At 38.0% G+C, this 16,873-nt stretch overlaps 1 protein-coding gene across 7 annotated transcripts in view; it reads left to right on the top strand.

Annotated features, from left to right (window-relative positions):
* Window positions 1-12,677, top strand: part of SUSD1 (sushi domain containing 1) — a 46,354-nt gene extending 33,677 nt beyond the window's left edge. For 2 of the 7 annotated variants that reach the window (XM_072859196.1, XM_072859192.1), the window contains 5 exons: window positions 559-814; window positions 5,624-5,663; window positions 6,078-6,164; window positions 8,584-8,677; window positions 11,566-12,677. In XM_072859196.1, coding sequence (XP_072715297.1) covers window positions 559-814; window positions 5,624-5,663; window positions 6,078-6,164; window positions 8,584-8,677; window positions 11,566-11,704 — 616 coding nt within the window. In that variant the 3' untranslated portion in view covers window positions 11,705-12,677. Of the gene's footprint in view, window positions 1-558; window positions 815-5,623; window positions 5,664-6,077; window positions 6,165-8,583; window positions 8,678-10,470; window positions 10,568-11,565 lie in introns of all 7 variants that reach the window. The other 5 variants (XM_072859198.1, XM_072859194.1, XR_012042091.1 and 2 more) reach the window with 4 other exon arrangements.
* Window positions 12,678-16,873: the final 4,196 nt, after the last annotated feature.

Below are 16,873 nucleotides of genomic sequence, written 5' to 3'. Positions count from 1 at the left end.
TGAAAGCTAATAATGTTTCAGGAAATAACTAGTGTAACAGCCCTCATAATTAGTCTTCCTATGGTTGGATACCATAGACTAAATATTGTTTTGAGAGATATGAAGACAGATTTGATTAATTTTTTACAAATGGTATCTTCCTTGCTTTCTTTAAATGGAAAAAGTCTTGTTTCTGGGAAATTATGAATCATTTTTAGAGGCCAATGATGTATTGTTTCATAGGTGAACTTATGTGAACTTATGTGTTAGATGAGAGAAGCAAGAGGTAGCCTGCAATAACTCAGTTTGGTGCTCTTCCGAACATGAATAAACATGTAAAGTTGATGTGCATGTGATGAGGAAAACCAGCTCTGAGCTGTGCATGCAGTGCTTTTGGTTCAAAACACAATGGAACACACACACAGAGAAATATTTTAGCATAAGAAGCGTTCATATTGGGCATTGATAATAAAAAGCAGTTAAGAGGCTACAAACAGAAAAGACAATGTGAATTAATGAATGTCTGATGCTTAGTACATTGAAGTGAGGGCTAATGTTTACTTTTTTGTTTCACTCTAGTCTTTATCAAGTGATTGTGCTTCCTCTGGGTTTGCAGAGCACTTTTATTTGTGACTCTTTTGCTGCTGCAACTTTCTTCAGTAACACCACTGATGTTAAAGGATATGTGGCAGCCGAATTTCTGGCGAAGGATGTTGCTGATAACATGTCAATTGCTCTTGGAGACAGACATTACTATGGGAAGTTTTATAATGCTCCTTTAAAGCTGGGAGAAGAGTATTGTGTTTTTTTGAGAATAATAAGTGAGTGGAATAAGGTAATGGACATTTTAAAAGCTTTTCTTTACATCTGTTGAATGAAATGTTGCTGGGGAAAAAAGAGGAAAATAATAGCTTGGTGTTAAATTTTTTATGGTGTCGCAAGGTTCTGTTAGTTGACAGAATTAGATTAAATCTGAAGCTCTTTAAATAACTCTTGTAATTCCTTACAGATATTTATGTCATTGTAATGCTGGAGCAACTCTGGATGCCAACTCTGGACATTTTAAAACCTTTTCTTTACACCTGTTGAATGAAATGTTGCTGGGGAAAAAAAGAGGAAAATATTAGCTTGGTGTTAAATTTTTTATGGTGTTGCAAGGATCTGTTAGTTGACAGAATTAGATTAAATCTGAAGCTCTTTAAATAACTCTTGTAATTCCTTACAGATATTTATGTCATTGTAATGCTGGAGCAACTCTGGATGCCATTTTTTCCAAACAATGCAAAAAAAAAAAAAATGAAGAGCCATCGCTGCCCTCAGTAATTGAGAGTGTCTTTATTGGGCCAGAATTTAGTGAAAGAGATTAGTATGAGAATCTGAAAATTACTCCTTAGCAATGAAAAATTCACCCCTTTTAATTTTTAATTGAATGTTTTATAGCAAAATATTCCAGTTCTCCAAATGACAAGGAAAAATATATTTTATCGTGTGTGTTACCTTCCACATAGCAATGAATGTCAGCTCCAGCTCCCTTGGGAAAGCCTCGTGGAAAAAAGTATATTACTAGCATTAATTTTTTGTCATTTTAAAGTAAATATGTATTTTCATTAGAAACAAAAAGTTTCTGAAATGTACATCTCGGCTGTTTGTGCTCTAGTGTCTTGCCTCCTCTGATGTCATTATGCCACTGGTTTTCCAGTCATTATCTATCTCAGGGGTCAACAGCTTGTAATTTTTTCATCAGTCTTAGCAGTAGGAACTTTTTCTTATATGGGCCAGGTGATAGGCTTTCATGTGTGTACAGTTCCTGAATGTCAAATGTAAAAACAGAACAAAGCAACCCCTACTAAAGAAAAAAATACCTGAACAGTGCCTCACCCTGCCACCCCCAAAAATTAAAATAGAGTTTTAGGGCTTTGTGCATACAGCACGAAGCAAGGAGGCATGCAAAAACTGATCTGTGAGTCACTCGTAGATAATTCTTTACAATTTTGGAAGTCTACACCCAAATCTCAGTAAGTTAAAACAGCTTCTATTAAGAAATGTAACTCTGCCTCAGTCCAAAGCAAGTGAAATAAAACAAGTGTATATAATAGCTATTACTGGTATCTGCTGATCTATGCAGCATGTGTTTTGTGTGGCACCTACTTTAACAATAGTCTAAGAAGTTTTTATAGCACAGATAAAGTGGTTTCTGATCCTGATACAAGTCCGTTGTTTGTCATAAATTTTTAATTAGTTGTCTGAGGGAAGAAGTAGGGAAATGACATTTGAAGGCATTCAGTTCGTAAGTAGTGGTAAGTTACCCCAAAATATCCTGGAATTTGGACAACGCACTGTATTTTTTAGAAACATTTACTCTGTGGAGCAGGATTGTTAATGAGTCAGATGTATACAAGTTTAGCCTCTTTAAGCACTCCTGAATAAACTGTTGTTCTCTCATAAAACCCATGTGTCCTTGGGTTTTATGCATTCGTTTTCCTAGCTCTTTCCCTTTAACATTTTCTGATATTGGGGAACGTTTCCTACTGTTACTTGCGTTGAGGCTTTTCTTGCACAGAACAGTGCAGATTGCTTATGCATCTCTGCCAGCTGTCTGTTAAACTGCTTCTAAGTTACATTATTCTTTCTCTTTCATATAGACTATTTCCTGATGTTTCATCTCTAGCATTGCCAGATGTATTTTCTAGGCCACTGATTTAATGGAATATTATTACTGTTATTTGTAGAAGTCACTCTATGCTTCCATCCATTTAGAATGCATCAGCTCCTTAATATACACTTTCCTGTATGGCTTTTTTTACTTGATGAAGTACACAAAGTTACATGCAACATTTATAAATCATCATTAGGATTGCAAATACCAAACGGCTTTGGTTCCCAGTTCTGCTTCGTTGAAGTGGAACTGAGACCTGTGGCTCAAAAGTACTGGTTTATCTTCAATTCTCATGCCCTTGTATTTTGTGCAATTGTTGGTATTAAGTTTAAAGAAATTCAGAATTATAAATTGAGGGTTGTTGGGATTTGAGAACTTCTGAAAATCTGATTACTTAAGTAACAGAATTTGGATTCAAGAGTTAATATTTAAAAGTCTGCTTTTTAAAAAATTTGCTCTTTAATTGGCCCTCAGTTATTAATACATGTGAAGTCAGCATTTCTGTAGTGTATTTTACTTGTGAACACACTTCCATTTGAATACAGACACATTAGAAATATATGTCATAGACTCCTAGCTAATGTTGTTATTATTGTATTTCTATGTTCTGGCATCCTCCAGAGTCCCTTCTGGCTCCAGACGCCTTCATGCTGAGAATGGTACAATTTGTGTCATACACGCTGTGAAATCATGGCTTGGTTGTGACTTTTTATTGCCATTATTCCTCAATATACCTGACATATTTTCTTTGTGGTAAGGGTGGGAAAATCAGTTCAGATAGAATTGCGTGGACACAATTGAGACTAATAAGCTGTTCCATTTTATTGAGTCCACGCTCATTTATCACTTGCTCAGATTTGGAGGTCATGAGAAAGGTGTCTGCTGTGTGGTTTTTACTTTCTGTTTATTTTTCAAGGTGGACGATTTAAAATGTGTATTTCATTTGTGCAGGATATTCAGACGTGTTAAAGGGCTGGTCACATGATCTGAGGAGACTGTTGGGGATGTACAAGGAAAGCAGTTAGGCATTCGGAGATAATGGAAATTACCATTTTTCATATTGATTAATTTGGCAATTGGAATATAGGGATGATGGAGACCAAGGGAGGATTTGGGAACAAACGAGAATTTACTGTCATTATCATGAAAACCTCACTTAAGTGGAACAAATTGTCCACCCTTGGAAGTGTCCTTCTCCATAAGGGATACTACTAATTAAATAACTCAAACCCATCTGGTACCTATTTTAATCTCCAGTGATTACTTTATGGATTCCATGCTGCGCAGAGAGCTAAGGCTCATAGTGAAGGGCAAGAACTAAAAAAGGTGTTTGGAGTTTAAACTTATTTGAGATTAATTTCTTTAGCATAGCTTTTGTTCAGTGTCAGCATCATCTTTTTTGGATCAAATAGTTTGTGTGTTTACCATAAGTAGGAGCAGGACTGTGAAAGGTGAAGATGACATGCAGTCTTCAGGGGAAATGCTATGAGCTTTTTGGAAAACTGGAATAAAAATGGTGCCTACTGTGAGAAAAGTCTGTTAAAATCATGTGAGAAAAGTGTATATGCATGGCAAAATGTTGTCTCTTTTCTCCAGAACTCTTTTAAGTGTGCAGCTGTGGAAGGGGCTTCTATCTCCAGTTTAGCTACCTGTGAATATCCGTGTTGAAATACGGACTTTGAGATCCATGGATACTTAAGTATTTGGAGGAGTAACTTCACTGATAACTTTCTGGAAAGGTGCTAATTCATCAGAGGAAGGGATTTATAATTTGATTTAGTATAAAGTGCAGATCAATGAACTTTGCTGCTGAGATTCCTGGGAGCTCTGTAACTTCTGTGATAGGCAGGAGACGACTGATTTCCTGCAAACTAGAATATGTCACAGAGATAGCTATTTCAAGGTGATGGCACACAACACCCGTGCCTCCAGAATCTGGCATTTGGTTAAGTTTTTAAATCCACCCTTGCTTCTTTATTCTCCCTCTCCTAAGAGGATTTTCTATGTCAGTGTTTTGTCTTTTTAAATAACCAGAAAATTACTTATAAAAAATGAGTTTAAGAAACACTGAGATTCCACAATTCAGCATGCAGACACACGGAAGTAAGATAAAGCATACAAATGTGCCTTTGTCCTTTTGTGCAAATGCTTCAAAATGTAGCCTTCAATTTCACAGAAACATGCTGTTATCCAGAGAAGCATAATACATATTTTGCCAAAACATGACAAATACATGTGTATGTATTCTGTGAAAGTCTGTGGAAGTCATTTAGCAGGAAAGTACGTATAGAAGCACTACAAAAATAGACTTCACAGTAGTTATACAGTAGACAATAGAACTTAGAATAGAACTTTGTGTGTATGTATGAATGTGAAGTGCTAGGGGAAAAAAGCTCTACAGGGACCAAAGCTTACTGTAAAAAAACCCCAACTTGTTAAACAAGTCTGCAAAAGCAGACCCTGATAAACATTTATTCAACTACTGTGGACATTAACTACTGTAAGTATTCTATAAAAATCATTAAAAATTACCAAGCAAGTTGTCATAACTGAAAAAAAGCCTACAAAAAACACTAGTGTTTGAGAAACATGCCATTAAGTACCATATTTTAACATATGTATTCTACGTGGGGATAGAGTTAATGCAACATATTCAGCCTTATCTTGGCATTTCATAAATTCTGATTTCTTATCCAAGCAGCTTCAAAGATCCTTCCATGTTACTTGCATGCCTAGGCTGTAGAAAGAAAGGAAGAGTGATGATCTAAAAGACTAGAGCCAGCCTTTCATCAAAACTCTATCTCTAATCTTATCTTTATAGTTTATAATCTTTTCAGACAAGCTAGAGGCTGCTACCAGGGGAATAACAAACTCCATTCCCAATAGTAATAAAATACAGTATGTTGTGGATGGCTGCTCTTGCAGAGGGTGTTAGTGATAATAAATTTCTCTCATGAGAAACAGTGATTTTTATGTTTTCATTTTCAGGTGAGAACACAGTCCTGTGCTGTTTGGGCACAAATTGAAAGTAAGTAAATTTTTCTTCAATGAGAAAACAGAAGTTCTCATGGCTTTGCTTGGCAGCATAAACTAATAATTGCTGTGGCTGTTTCTTCATTTGCCATTAATGGTTGGTTGACATTGAGGGTTGGAAAGGTTAGAGGCAGAAAATTTGCCTTGGACTTTGGTATTCCATTCTAATGGATTCAGTAATCCATTCTAAAATGGATTCTCTGTTTTCTCCCTCGTTTTCAATATTACTCTTTCTATGCATCACATCCAAATCTTTACAGGAATTTTTGTGCACAAAGGATTTCATGCACAGAAGATACAAAATTTTAGGAGCCTGTTTTAAGATAGTTCTATATTAGCTTAAGGATTTTTTTTAAAAAAAACATTTTCTAGTGGTTAGAAGCCACATTATTTATTTTCTTATGTTCAGGTGGTCCTTGGAGAATTAAGTCCTTTTATGAACTTAGGAAAATAAGACACCATGCAAAAATGAAAAATACGGCTAATTTTTGTACTTGTAAGTACAATTTCTTAAAAGTACTATGGCATAAAATGGCATAACTTTAAAAGCCAGTGAATTTCTCAGAATGGTTTTATCTTTGTTTTTCCTTTTGACTATAAAATGTTTCCAGTGAATGAGTTTACCTCAGAGGAGTTTGGAATCCACTGGAGATCATGTTTCCCTCCTTTCCACCATGGTAGAAAGTACTCTCTTCACCACTCTCAACATTTCATCATGTTTCAGCAAAGAGCAGACATTAACCTCTCCTGACAAAGAAAGTGGCACCACTGGAGTCCCCTACAAACTCTAAATTATGCTTTTGTATTGAAAGACTCACAAATTGGAGTTAGGAGATGCAGTGAAACTGGGGAGTGAGACACTGTTTTGGAATGATAATAAATCATGTGGTGCATGGAGTGCTTGAGGTGCGTCTCCTCCACTGTTCACAAAGCCCACGTCTGACTATTGCTATAACTGATCTTCTCGTGACAGCTGTGTGTTTATTTCTAGGTTGCCTTTTGTTGTTTACTCTTGTGACCTAGTTCATTTACCGCCACACTTTAGAATGTAATTTAGGCAGTTTGTGGTTGTGAAGACTTGGCTAAGATCAAGGATTCCGTAGGTTTGAGGGCATTATTGCTAGAGCAGTATAGGCAAGAGCTGTAAAATAGCTCTGGAAAGACAGAAAACTGTTCCTCTCCTGAATTTGTCATTTATCAGCTTATAGAGCATCATCAGAGGCATCTTACATATAGGTAGATTTTGGTTTTGGGATTAAAAGAATGGGCATTAGAAGATGGGAGTAGGACAGGTCAGGACTTTGGCTTTCTGTTGTAAATCCATTTGCCTTTATGTTGAATGGACATTGTGGATATTGTAGCGAAACAGTGTCCTTGGCCTAATGTACTTCTGCAGCTGGAGAGGCTGAGAGTACCTTTGGCTCACTGAATCCTTTGAGGAGTATTCCTTAATTCAATTTGTGTGGAAGGCAAATCTGTAAATTAAATCTAAACCAAATGGGCCTGTTGCGGATGCCGTCTAGACAAAGCTACACATTGTATGATAAATCATTGTCATAAAAAAGTGGTAGAAAGCTGTTAAAAGCACACTTCTTTCTGTCACAAATAAATAATATGAATTTTGAGGGGTTTTTCACCAAATATACTCTGCAATGTGTGGGGAAGACAGTTCTGTCATTTTTATGGAGGGCTGACATCTGCTCTAGAGATGCATAACTTCCTTATGGAAACTGGTGTTACAGTGATATAAGGACAGGTATAACTTTTACCAAAACTGAACATGCTTGTACGTTGAACAGATTTTCCTTGTAGGGTCCCTGTTTGAAATTCTTTATTTTGCCAGGCTCACAGTAAGTATACAGGTGAGAGCTGCTGCACAGGTACAAGCCTTGCTTCACTGAGCAGTGTCAGGCAAAGATGGTAAACTGATTAGGCAAAGATGGTAAACAAGATCAATTGTTGAAGGTGTTTTGGGTGAATGCCCAGCCAGTTTTGTGCCTGTACATTCAGATGAGCCAAAAAAGAGTTCAATTTAAGTAACAGAAGTTGCTTTTCTGATGTTCAGGCACTTGGATTCTCATCGTGGATATATACAGTAATTTCACTGAATAAGTGCCATTTTTGCAAGAATTTAAATTTTTGTTAAAACATTAAATAGTCATGCTTGCAAGATTTAACAGCAAGTGGAGTTGTGGAATCTTGCAGGAGTAAGACCCAGCATCCTAGATCTCTGTGGGAAATCCAGTAAGAAATAGGTAACCTTTGACTAATGCTGAAAATGGGATAGAGGTGGCTGGAAGGGATTGAGTTTCTATTTTCTCAGGTTACTTTCACCAGTAGTTCTTAGTAATTCTGGTTTTGACAGCACATCACTGTAAGCCTTCGTTCTGTCCCTGGGTGAGTTCTGGTATTATGGGCTTGGGTAAGACTGTCATTGCCAGGTTTATTTCTATTGTGTCACTTGGGAAAAAAACCCAAAAGAATGGGGAAGAGAAATCGTGCCCAGATCGTAAAAAATTTTGAAGGAGATGCTTTGAGCCATTTAATAAAGCACTAGGATTTTCTGGCACCAGAGACCACCTTGGCATATGATTTAGACTGAAATTGCCAGTGATGAAAAGGGATAATGTTGACATTGAGTATCTAAATTAAAAAAAAAAAGAAAGAAAAAGGCAAGAAACGGAGGGATGAAGAAGTATAATCACTTTTGAGAAATACACCATTTAATCTTACTCCATCAACCGGATGGTAACTACTAGTCAATCAGCTCCAGTACTACTTGACTGAGCAGTAAGTCCAGCATCTAAGTTTTGTTACAGTATTTTAGCTTTGGGCAGACTCAGTTGGTCAGTCACCAGACTGAAGGTACACTATTTGGTATTTGTTCATTTGAATTGTTTGATATTTTCTTCCAGATTTATCACCCACTCTGCAATACATGACTGCTGTTGGATTAGGGTCAGTTGCTGCTGTCTGCGTTATACTGTTCCTGTCGTTCTCAATGGCACGGTATGTATTGTTATTAACTCCAGTTTTCTAGTCCTCCTGCACAAGGCTTACGTGCTTTTCTTTTCAGATAGTTTTTCTTGCCAACCTGCTTGGTTTAGGCCTCTTGGGTGTTAGAAACTATTATCAAGAGTTCCTTCAGTGGCCACTAATGCTGTCCATTGCTTGAACTGATGCCCTCTATATCTTTGCAATTGCTGGCAAAACATCTGAAAAGTATGGGGCTCATCTTAAAAAAGGAAGGATTCAGACAGTAAGTAGCACCAGGAATTTAGGTCAGAGCTGTTTTGATTTAATGGTAGCTAAATAAATGAAGTTGATATGCTGTGCTACTCTAAAAGTGAAGTCATACCAAGAGAAATGTTGATGTACTTTGCTTATGTAAGGAGCCAATTTCTAGTCTTCCTAACTTTATCCAAAAGGCCTAAAAGGATTGTTTTTCAGTAGCGGTTGATCTTTAGCTAAAGGCCACAATAAAAACATGTTAGAAATTTTTAAGAAATTGATTTCTTTCTGTTTCATGATCCTTCATGCAGGGGCAGTAACTTTATAACTGTCTTCCTTTCAAAGGTAAAACAAATATCTGCCTTTAAGTAATTGTGAATGTCTATGTATGTGTAAAATGTCTTGACTAAAAAATACATCTTTGTTGTTGTTTTAATATGTTTATCTCTGAGAATAGTCTTCTGACTTACGTCCCTTGAAAGGTCAGGAGCCTCCAGCTTGGGGGCTGTGAAGTATAGAGCATTGATCGGTTAAGCTGCTTATTTGGCATTCAGAAATAGAAGGACCTAGTCTTATACAGGGCTGGAGAAAGTAGGATTATTTGGATTATTTGTAGTTGTCTAAATTTCAAATCAGTTCTTATAATCTGAATTCCAAAATAAAGGTTCCAAAGTATCCTTCTTTTCTTTAAGTAACAAAAGAAAGGGATCTCAGGCTTCCCTTGGTAATAGGATGCAGTGGTAAACTTCGGCTTGCAGTCTTGATTGGTTTTGGTTTTTTGAAAGACATTGTCAGAGTCAGCTTTGACATTTGAGGCAGAAGGGGCTATAACTGTCTTGGTGTCTAAACTAGCAATCCTGGCAGAGGGCTTATTGCAGGAGGAAGGGCGTCCCTGGGCTGTCATGGTGTGAAAGGCTCCTCAGTTATTTCAGTTTCTCTGGTGAAAATGTGACAGCAGGATACAAATACTTTCTAAAACTATGTCAAATCAATTAGCATCACAGTGATAGGAGAGCTATTTAAGATAATAGTACTGGAAGAATCATGTATGAGTATGAACCAGTTGTGAATGAGTGTAGAGAAGATTAGGTCCTGAACTTCCATTTCAGTCTTCTTTTAAAAAGAGTGAGAGCAAAAAAAAACCCAGGTGACATCCTTAGGGAGCTGAGTACATTGAGTACATTTGACAGGGGTCATGCTGTAATGTGGTGTAATTTTGGGGGCTAGGACTTGATAATTCAAGAAGTATCTTTTAGGCCCTTGATCCCATGTACAGAGAAATTCTTGGATCCATTCTCCTGTTTTAGAGAACATGAGAAAGAATCCTTGGCAGAAATTAAAGCTGCCCCATCCCAGTAGGAGGCAGAGAGGGGAAAACCCGGATGTCATTTGTGACAAGACCCTTCACAGTGCTCACAAGAAGTAACTGTAATGTTCATAAATAACAAATACTCTTTTAGTTTTAAATAAGCATCAATTTAATGCATTTCTGAGTAAGAATGTAATTTGAAAAAACACGTGAAGTCAGCCTTCTGCCCTTCTCCAGTTGTAAAGCCATGGTCCTGTTTTAGGCACTGTACTCCAGGAAAGATGTGGCCCATCAGGAGAAAGAGACGGAGGAACTCGACAAGAGAGACATGAGATCTATCTGATCCAACTGCGAGTAGGGTAATCACTAGTAGGTTGCTTAGTCTGGCAGAGAAGAGACTGCCAAGAAGCATGATATACAAATATAGAAAAAAACATTATAGAAAGACCAACTTCCTCCTGTCCATAGTGCCCATGGTTACATGTACCATCCATGGACAGTATAGCCATGTGCTTCTGAACAGTAGGAGAGGGAGGCATGGGAACAGATTGCTGTGAATACTGTGAAACCGTGGCTTCTGGGTGGTCTGGAAGAGCACATTAAACAAACATTCATCAGGAATGACACAGCTACAGATGATCTTGCCATGGTGTCAGATGAATGGTCTTGCATTATTTCTTGGGGTCCCTGTAAGCTTTCCTGTTCTGCAGCTTCTGTCACAAAGAACCACTGTATTCAAGTGCTCACCAGCTTGCCACATGTCTGCTGCCTCAGGGATTATATTACTGCAGTGGGACAGATTGTGAATTCCCACTAGCATGGTTGCTGACAGCAGTTTTAACTGTTCCTCAGTGAATAAAAGTCTGACACTGGATTCACAAAGTGCACAGCCTGACTGCTGATGTCCTTAGATATTATTAAATTTTTTCATTTAAAAAATGCATTAGCCCATAGTTGTTACTATTAAGGTGCCTTGTCACACATTCACCTTGCCTTGTTCCTCCTAATCCTTTGCTTCCTTTTATATGTGAGGCCCATTCAGATGCATAAGGACAGTGCCAAAACTTCAGCTTTCTGAAGATCTGCACTGGGCATGAGTGTTGTTGATGCCAAGGTTAACGTAGGTGAGGTAGTCATCAGACCCTATCAGAATGCTTCCTACCCATCCTACCCATCCTACCCTGGCTAGCTGTAATGTTCAGAATTTATACCAGCACCTTAGGTCTTAAAAACTTTAGAAACTCTGTCATTTATCCCATCAATATGGGTGTTGCAAGTTCTCGTGTCAGGTCTATGCTTGGGTCTTGAATGGTTTTTAAGTATTTTTTTTAAACTGGAATTTTTTCTCTTTCTGCAGCTCTTATCTCCACAATACAGTGCGCTCCCCACCTGCTGCTTTAGCCTGCGAGGCTGTACATTTATCTGCTACAATGGACATGGCACAAACAGGGATTACATCATCATTCCTAGAGACTGAAAATGTCTCTCTTCTCTAATGTGTTATCCCCTGAAGTCAGCATAGAGAAAATGCATTCTTCTTACCAAAGCCAGCATCTGTCGGGTATGGACTTATCTGCACGGCACATATGTACTATAGCATGGGCAGATGAAATGTGTTTGTTACTGGAAGTGAGATGTTTATTGTCTCCCCTTGTTTCCAGATGGTGTGGTATGTAAAGGAGAACCTTGCCTCACAAACAGGTTTGTGTCAGAGACATTAGCATGCGTCCCGTGTGTTGGCCACAGGCTTTCAGCTATTCCAGCCACCAGAATGCCTAATAATGAGTGTCTGTATTGTACTTTATTACATGAATAATCCCCTGATCCAGTTGAGACTGTCTGAGAATCAACTGCTACTTTAGATATCTTAGGACACATAAACTGGCCCATAATGAGAGAAAATAGAGATCAACCCTTATATCAGATAAAAGGCCTATTGTATTTCCAAGCATAAAGGTAGAAGACTTTCATCAGTCACTTATGGGTAATGGTACTTCAATAACAAGTACAGAGTTGTTAGCCATGAAATTGTCACACTTAAATACTGTCAGCAACAGATGTGTTCCAGAGATACTGCAATCATTGCTCATAGCAATTAGCAATAATTGCAAATAATATACCAATCTATAGAACTGCAGTTTGCCAAAAAGCTGAGTAGCTTTAATGGCATGTGAAACTAATTTAAATAAGGAGCTACCTGTGTTGAGTGCAGTTTTGCTAATCTCTGTTCTGTAATTACAGTTGAGTAAAGCCATTAAATCATTGTCTGGTTAATGAGCTGGTGTGTAACATCTGGTTAGAGTCACTTAATAAAGTACAATAAACTGATTTCCTATGGCATACTCCCAGTTAATATTTTCTTCCTTCTGTAAGAAAGAATTGAGTGCCTTTGATTACTTCCACTCCTGTTCAGAAGTTGCTTTGAGATATATTAGCAAAATCATTCTGTTAACTGGTGAAATAAAGAAGCAAGTGTTTTGGGTTTTACTCAGTTTTATCATTTTTTCCAAGTTACCTTTTGTGTTTTACTGCTTTGAATATATGATACCCATTTTTGGAATTCTAAATGTTTCTTATTTGTGCTGGCTTTATAATTTTAGATGTTCTGTCTCTCTAGGTTGTGTAATTCCTTTTTTGGTATTTAAAAAGGGTATTTTAAAGTGTAACAGCAGACTTCATAGTTGTTAGCAGAGAGGAATTACAATCAAAGTTACATGAGAGAGCTTTTAACTGCTGCATCTAACTGGGGGTGCTTTTTTCAGATCTGGGCAGATAATCGTTTCTGTTATCCAGCATTTCCACTGCTTACCAAATCTGCCCTTTGAGTGAGTAAGTTTTCAGTAGTTAGTAGATGAATAAGAACCCCTTTGTCTACATTAGTGATTAAGAGTTGGTAACGTTTTCCTTCACTGATTGAGTAAGATCAACCTAACTGTCCATACTGAGCTACTGTTACTTAATTTTTCAGTTTCTCCTGCATAATTCATTCTCACACATTCTGCTCGTAATTCTCTTTCTCGATGGAATAGGTTGCCAAGGTTTGGTGTAGCAGTACAAACTGCACCACTTCATTCTGGTTCGTTCTCTGGCTGCTGTGGTCCTGTGAGAGAGTTGATGAGCAGCTAGCTGTTCCTGAATAAGGGAGAGCTGGAGAGGCAGGAAATTATTATAGAGACAGGCATGCCATCCTCTGCGAAAGAAAGTTTCCTTCACCTTTTACTAGGACCAGCAGTGTTCCAGTACGTTATGCAGGGCCAGGAACATAAGTCTATCTTGTCAGTGGGTTTAGTTGGAAAGTTGGAGGTCTTCATGTAACCGTCAACAAGTAATTTCTTTTCTGTGTGCCTCTTCTTTACCTAGCTTGTCTTTTCATAACATAAAGTTTTAAGAGCAAGGTTTCTTCTTACCAAACATCCACACTTCTGCTGGGACTTATACAATGTATTTAAAAACTCATTTGGACAGCTCTGCACAGTGGAGCGGTGCAGCATATTAATCCCAGGAATGGACTGATAAGGGAGAAGTGATGAGGCAGGACTCCCTGCCATCTTAAGTTCTCCAAAACAGCTACAGTCCTGCAAGTTTCCCTCTTTCCCTCTGCCTCCTTTGTCGCTCTTGGCAAACCTACCTCTGGCTGTGAGCCTGTCTTCATCTGTCATGTACGTATCTTTCTTACACATCTGTTTCAGTTTAATGTGGGAAGCATAGAGAAATAATTTAGCCTTGCCCTCCTCAGATAATTGTGCAAATGTTAACGGTTCGTTTGTTAGAGCCTCTCTCTTTCAGAAACATTGCTCTATTGCTCCCAAGCTTTTCAATTATATTTTTTAAACTATTTTTTAGGGAAAGTAAAAAGGTTTAAAAAGTAGGAAATTAAGAAGTAGCTAGAATAGAAGAAGGTTCTTAAAAGTTCTACTAAGAACAACTGTTATAGGACTGGACAAAAAGAACAACATGAAATTATAGTGGCTGTACTTACTTTTGTCTGTTACAGAAACAAGCTTGTACAGTGAAATTAATCTGGTTTAAGAGTACTGCTAATGAAGGCCAGCTCTCTGACATTTCATTAGAAGGAAATATGCCATTATGCTAGAAAGGGTTTCACTGCAAATACAAACTTTTAGACTTCTGATCAGATAGCTGATTTACAAAAATAGTTGTTAGGAGAAGATAGTCCTAGCAGGTGCCACTTTGAATGGGGCTTTGAAGTTGGAAGTGTGTGTCTGTAGAGGTACTTTTGTTACTCAGATTTATAATCCTTATATTCAAGTTTATGGAATGATCTAGCAGCTCTGTATTTCATATGTAGCATCCTGCCGAACTAATTGCAACATTGACGTAATCACACCCTCGTGGTTTGAGAAATTCTAGAGACTTTTCTAATGATCCTTCACTGCTATTCCTTCAGTTAACAATGAAATTCTCCTTTTTCTTCCAATGTTTTTTGCTCTGCTTCCTCAGATATGTGTTCCACACCCAGGCCAAGTAAGGTAAAGCTGCTCTGTTTTTACTGCTGATCTATACCCATTCATGGTGCTATATTGAGATGTGCTATATTGAGAAACTGTTTGGTTTAGATACATGCCAGTGTCTGCATTATCTCCAAAGTGTGTTCGTCTCTAAAGGAAACAAGAAGTTGTTAGCCCTGGATAAACAATTCTGTGTAAGCTTAAGTTAAACTATTTTTTATCTTTTATTCTGTAATAGTGAGATAACATGCAGGTTACTGTAAAAATCCAGCAGTTACACATGTAATTGTGATGGTGCGTCAAATGAAAAGCCTTTTATTGTAAAATATACTTTATACTACATGTCATTGATGGGTCCTTTAAATCTTTTGGTGAGATTTCTTTGTTCTGGGCATGATAGAGACAGCCAGAAGCCATCCAGGCTTCTTTGTTTGTTTCAGTATTTATAGTCTCAATCAATTGTATGTACAGGGCCAGATATGCAGGCCAGTATGCTCCTTGTTTCTACGTGTGGTCTCAGATTTAACTGTTTTTAGTCACCATTCCTGTTTCCCAGGTCTTGCGCTATTTTGCAGGGCCGTTTCATAATCAGCAGAATTCAGCCAGAGTCCAGCGTGAGCTGGCAGATCCATGATCTCTAGCCCAGATGGAAGTATTTCTGGTCCTAGTGACAGCATTGCTAGGAAGTTACGACAGTCTCTGAAAAATCTTAACTGTTGCATTGCTTTCGAGGACAGAGCTGGTGCCTTCAGGTGACGTTCTGAGACTGTGAAATTAGTTGGTGATCTCAGTGCTGAGCTCTAGTGGAACAAGTGTCAGCAGCACCTCCACAACTGCAGTTCCTGGCAGCAGGAGAAATGACTGTGGACAGCACAGACACTTGTTCCTTTTGACTCTGACAGAGGTGAGGTCTGAGGAGGCAGAGTGCAATGGCAGTATTTGTGGTATGACTATTATGGAGCTATTTCCATTTTGAGGTTAACAAAAATGGCACCTTTACAGTCACAAAAAAGGGGGACTTGCTCTGAAGTTCTGTTTTTCCTCCTCTCTCCTTTCCCAAAATATTCGTGTTTATTTTTTCCAGAAATACTGCTTTTGTTCCTGCACTCACAGCTGAATAAGGAAGAGTGACCTTTTATTGGTGTTTTCCCACCTTGAGGCAGCACAATTGATGTATTTCAGTTGCAGTTCATGTTTTATGTTCCCTAGTGTCCTTGTTGGATCACCACATTGTGAAAAACTGTATATATTATGTATGTATAATATATGTGTGTATATATATGTAGTTTGTTCTGTTTCTTCCATTTCACTTAAGAATGGACTGAAGATATAGTCAGAATTTCACAGCAAGGGTGGGGAAGTTCGGTTTCTGCCCCCAGGAGTATAAAAAATATTAATAGACTTGAGAGCAATAGAGAAAGGATTATAGAAATAAAGTCAATTCTTAATAGAAGGTAATTTCCAAAGGCCCAGATTTTCCTGAGCAACTTTTAGCCTGGAATGTTTTAGCTTGATTTTGATGACAGTTCATACAAAAGTCTCTCCTGCAGCCATCCTGGGAGAAGTGAAGAGAGGAAAATGGATTGGATTAGTCTGGTGAAGGTGTTTCAAGCTAATGGGCACAAATCAGCTATGCTAATACATTGAATAAAGCCTTAACACAACAAGAACGTAGGGGTGGTATAAGCCAGTTCTCAGCTTTCCCTTTTAGCTGTGCAAAATTACCTCCTTGGTTTGGCTCTTGGCTAATGAAGGTGTTAGGACGTTCCATTTTGTTTTGCATTCCTGTGAATTCTGACCGATTCTACATATTTTATTTCCATGTGTACAATTGGCCAGTCCTTACCTGTAACCTGGCATATTCATACAGGCACACAAAACCAAAGCCAGGTGAATGTGGAATGCCAAGTGAGTAACAATTGTAAATACCAGCTGAGAGGCAGGGAACTGGTGCTTCAACAGCAGTTCTGCATTTTTGCAGTATACCAGTCTCTTACTGGCAAATGAATAAAATTATTTTTACGTGATTATGCAGCGTGTTTCACAATGGTGATTTGAGTGTTTTGTGGCTAAATTAAATCTGGCCCCTTCTGTTAAATACTGCCTTACTCCCTTTATTCTTCATGGCTTTAATCTGCCAGGTGTTCATTTTTATTACGATAAAACTGGCTCAAAATTGGGCATACGTCCTGATAT

This window comes from Ciconia boyciana, chromosome 4 (assembly GCF_034638445.1).
Source record: "Ciconia boyciana chromosome 4, ASM3463844v1, whole genome shotgun sequence".
NCBI classification, from domain to species: Eukaryota; Metazoa; Chordata; class Aves; order Ciconiiformes; family Ciconiidae; genus Ciconia; species Ciconia boyciana.
Note: the sequence above shows the minus strand (reverse complement) of the source record. Positions and strands in the feature narration are given on the sequence as shown.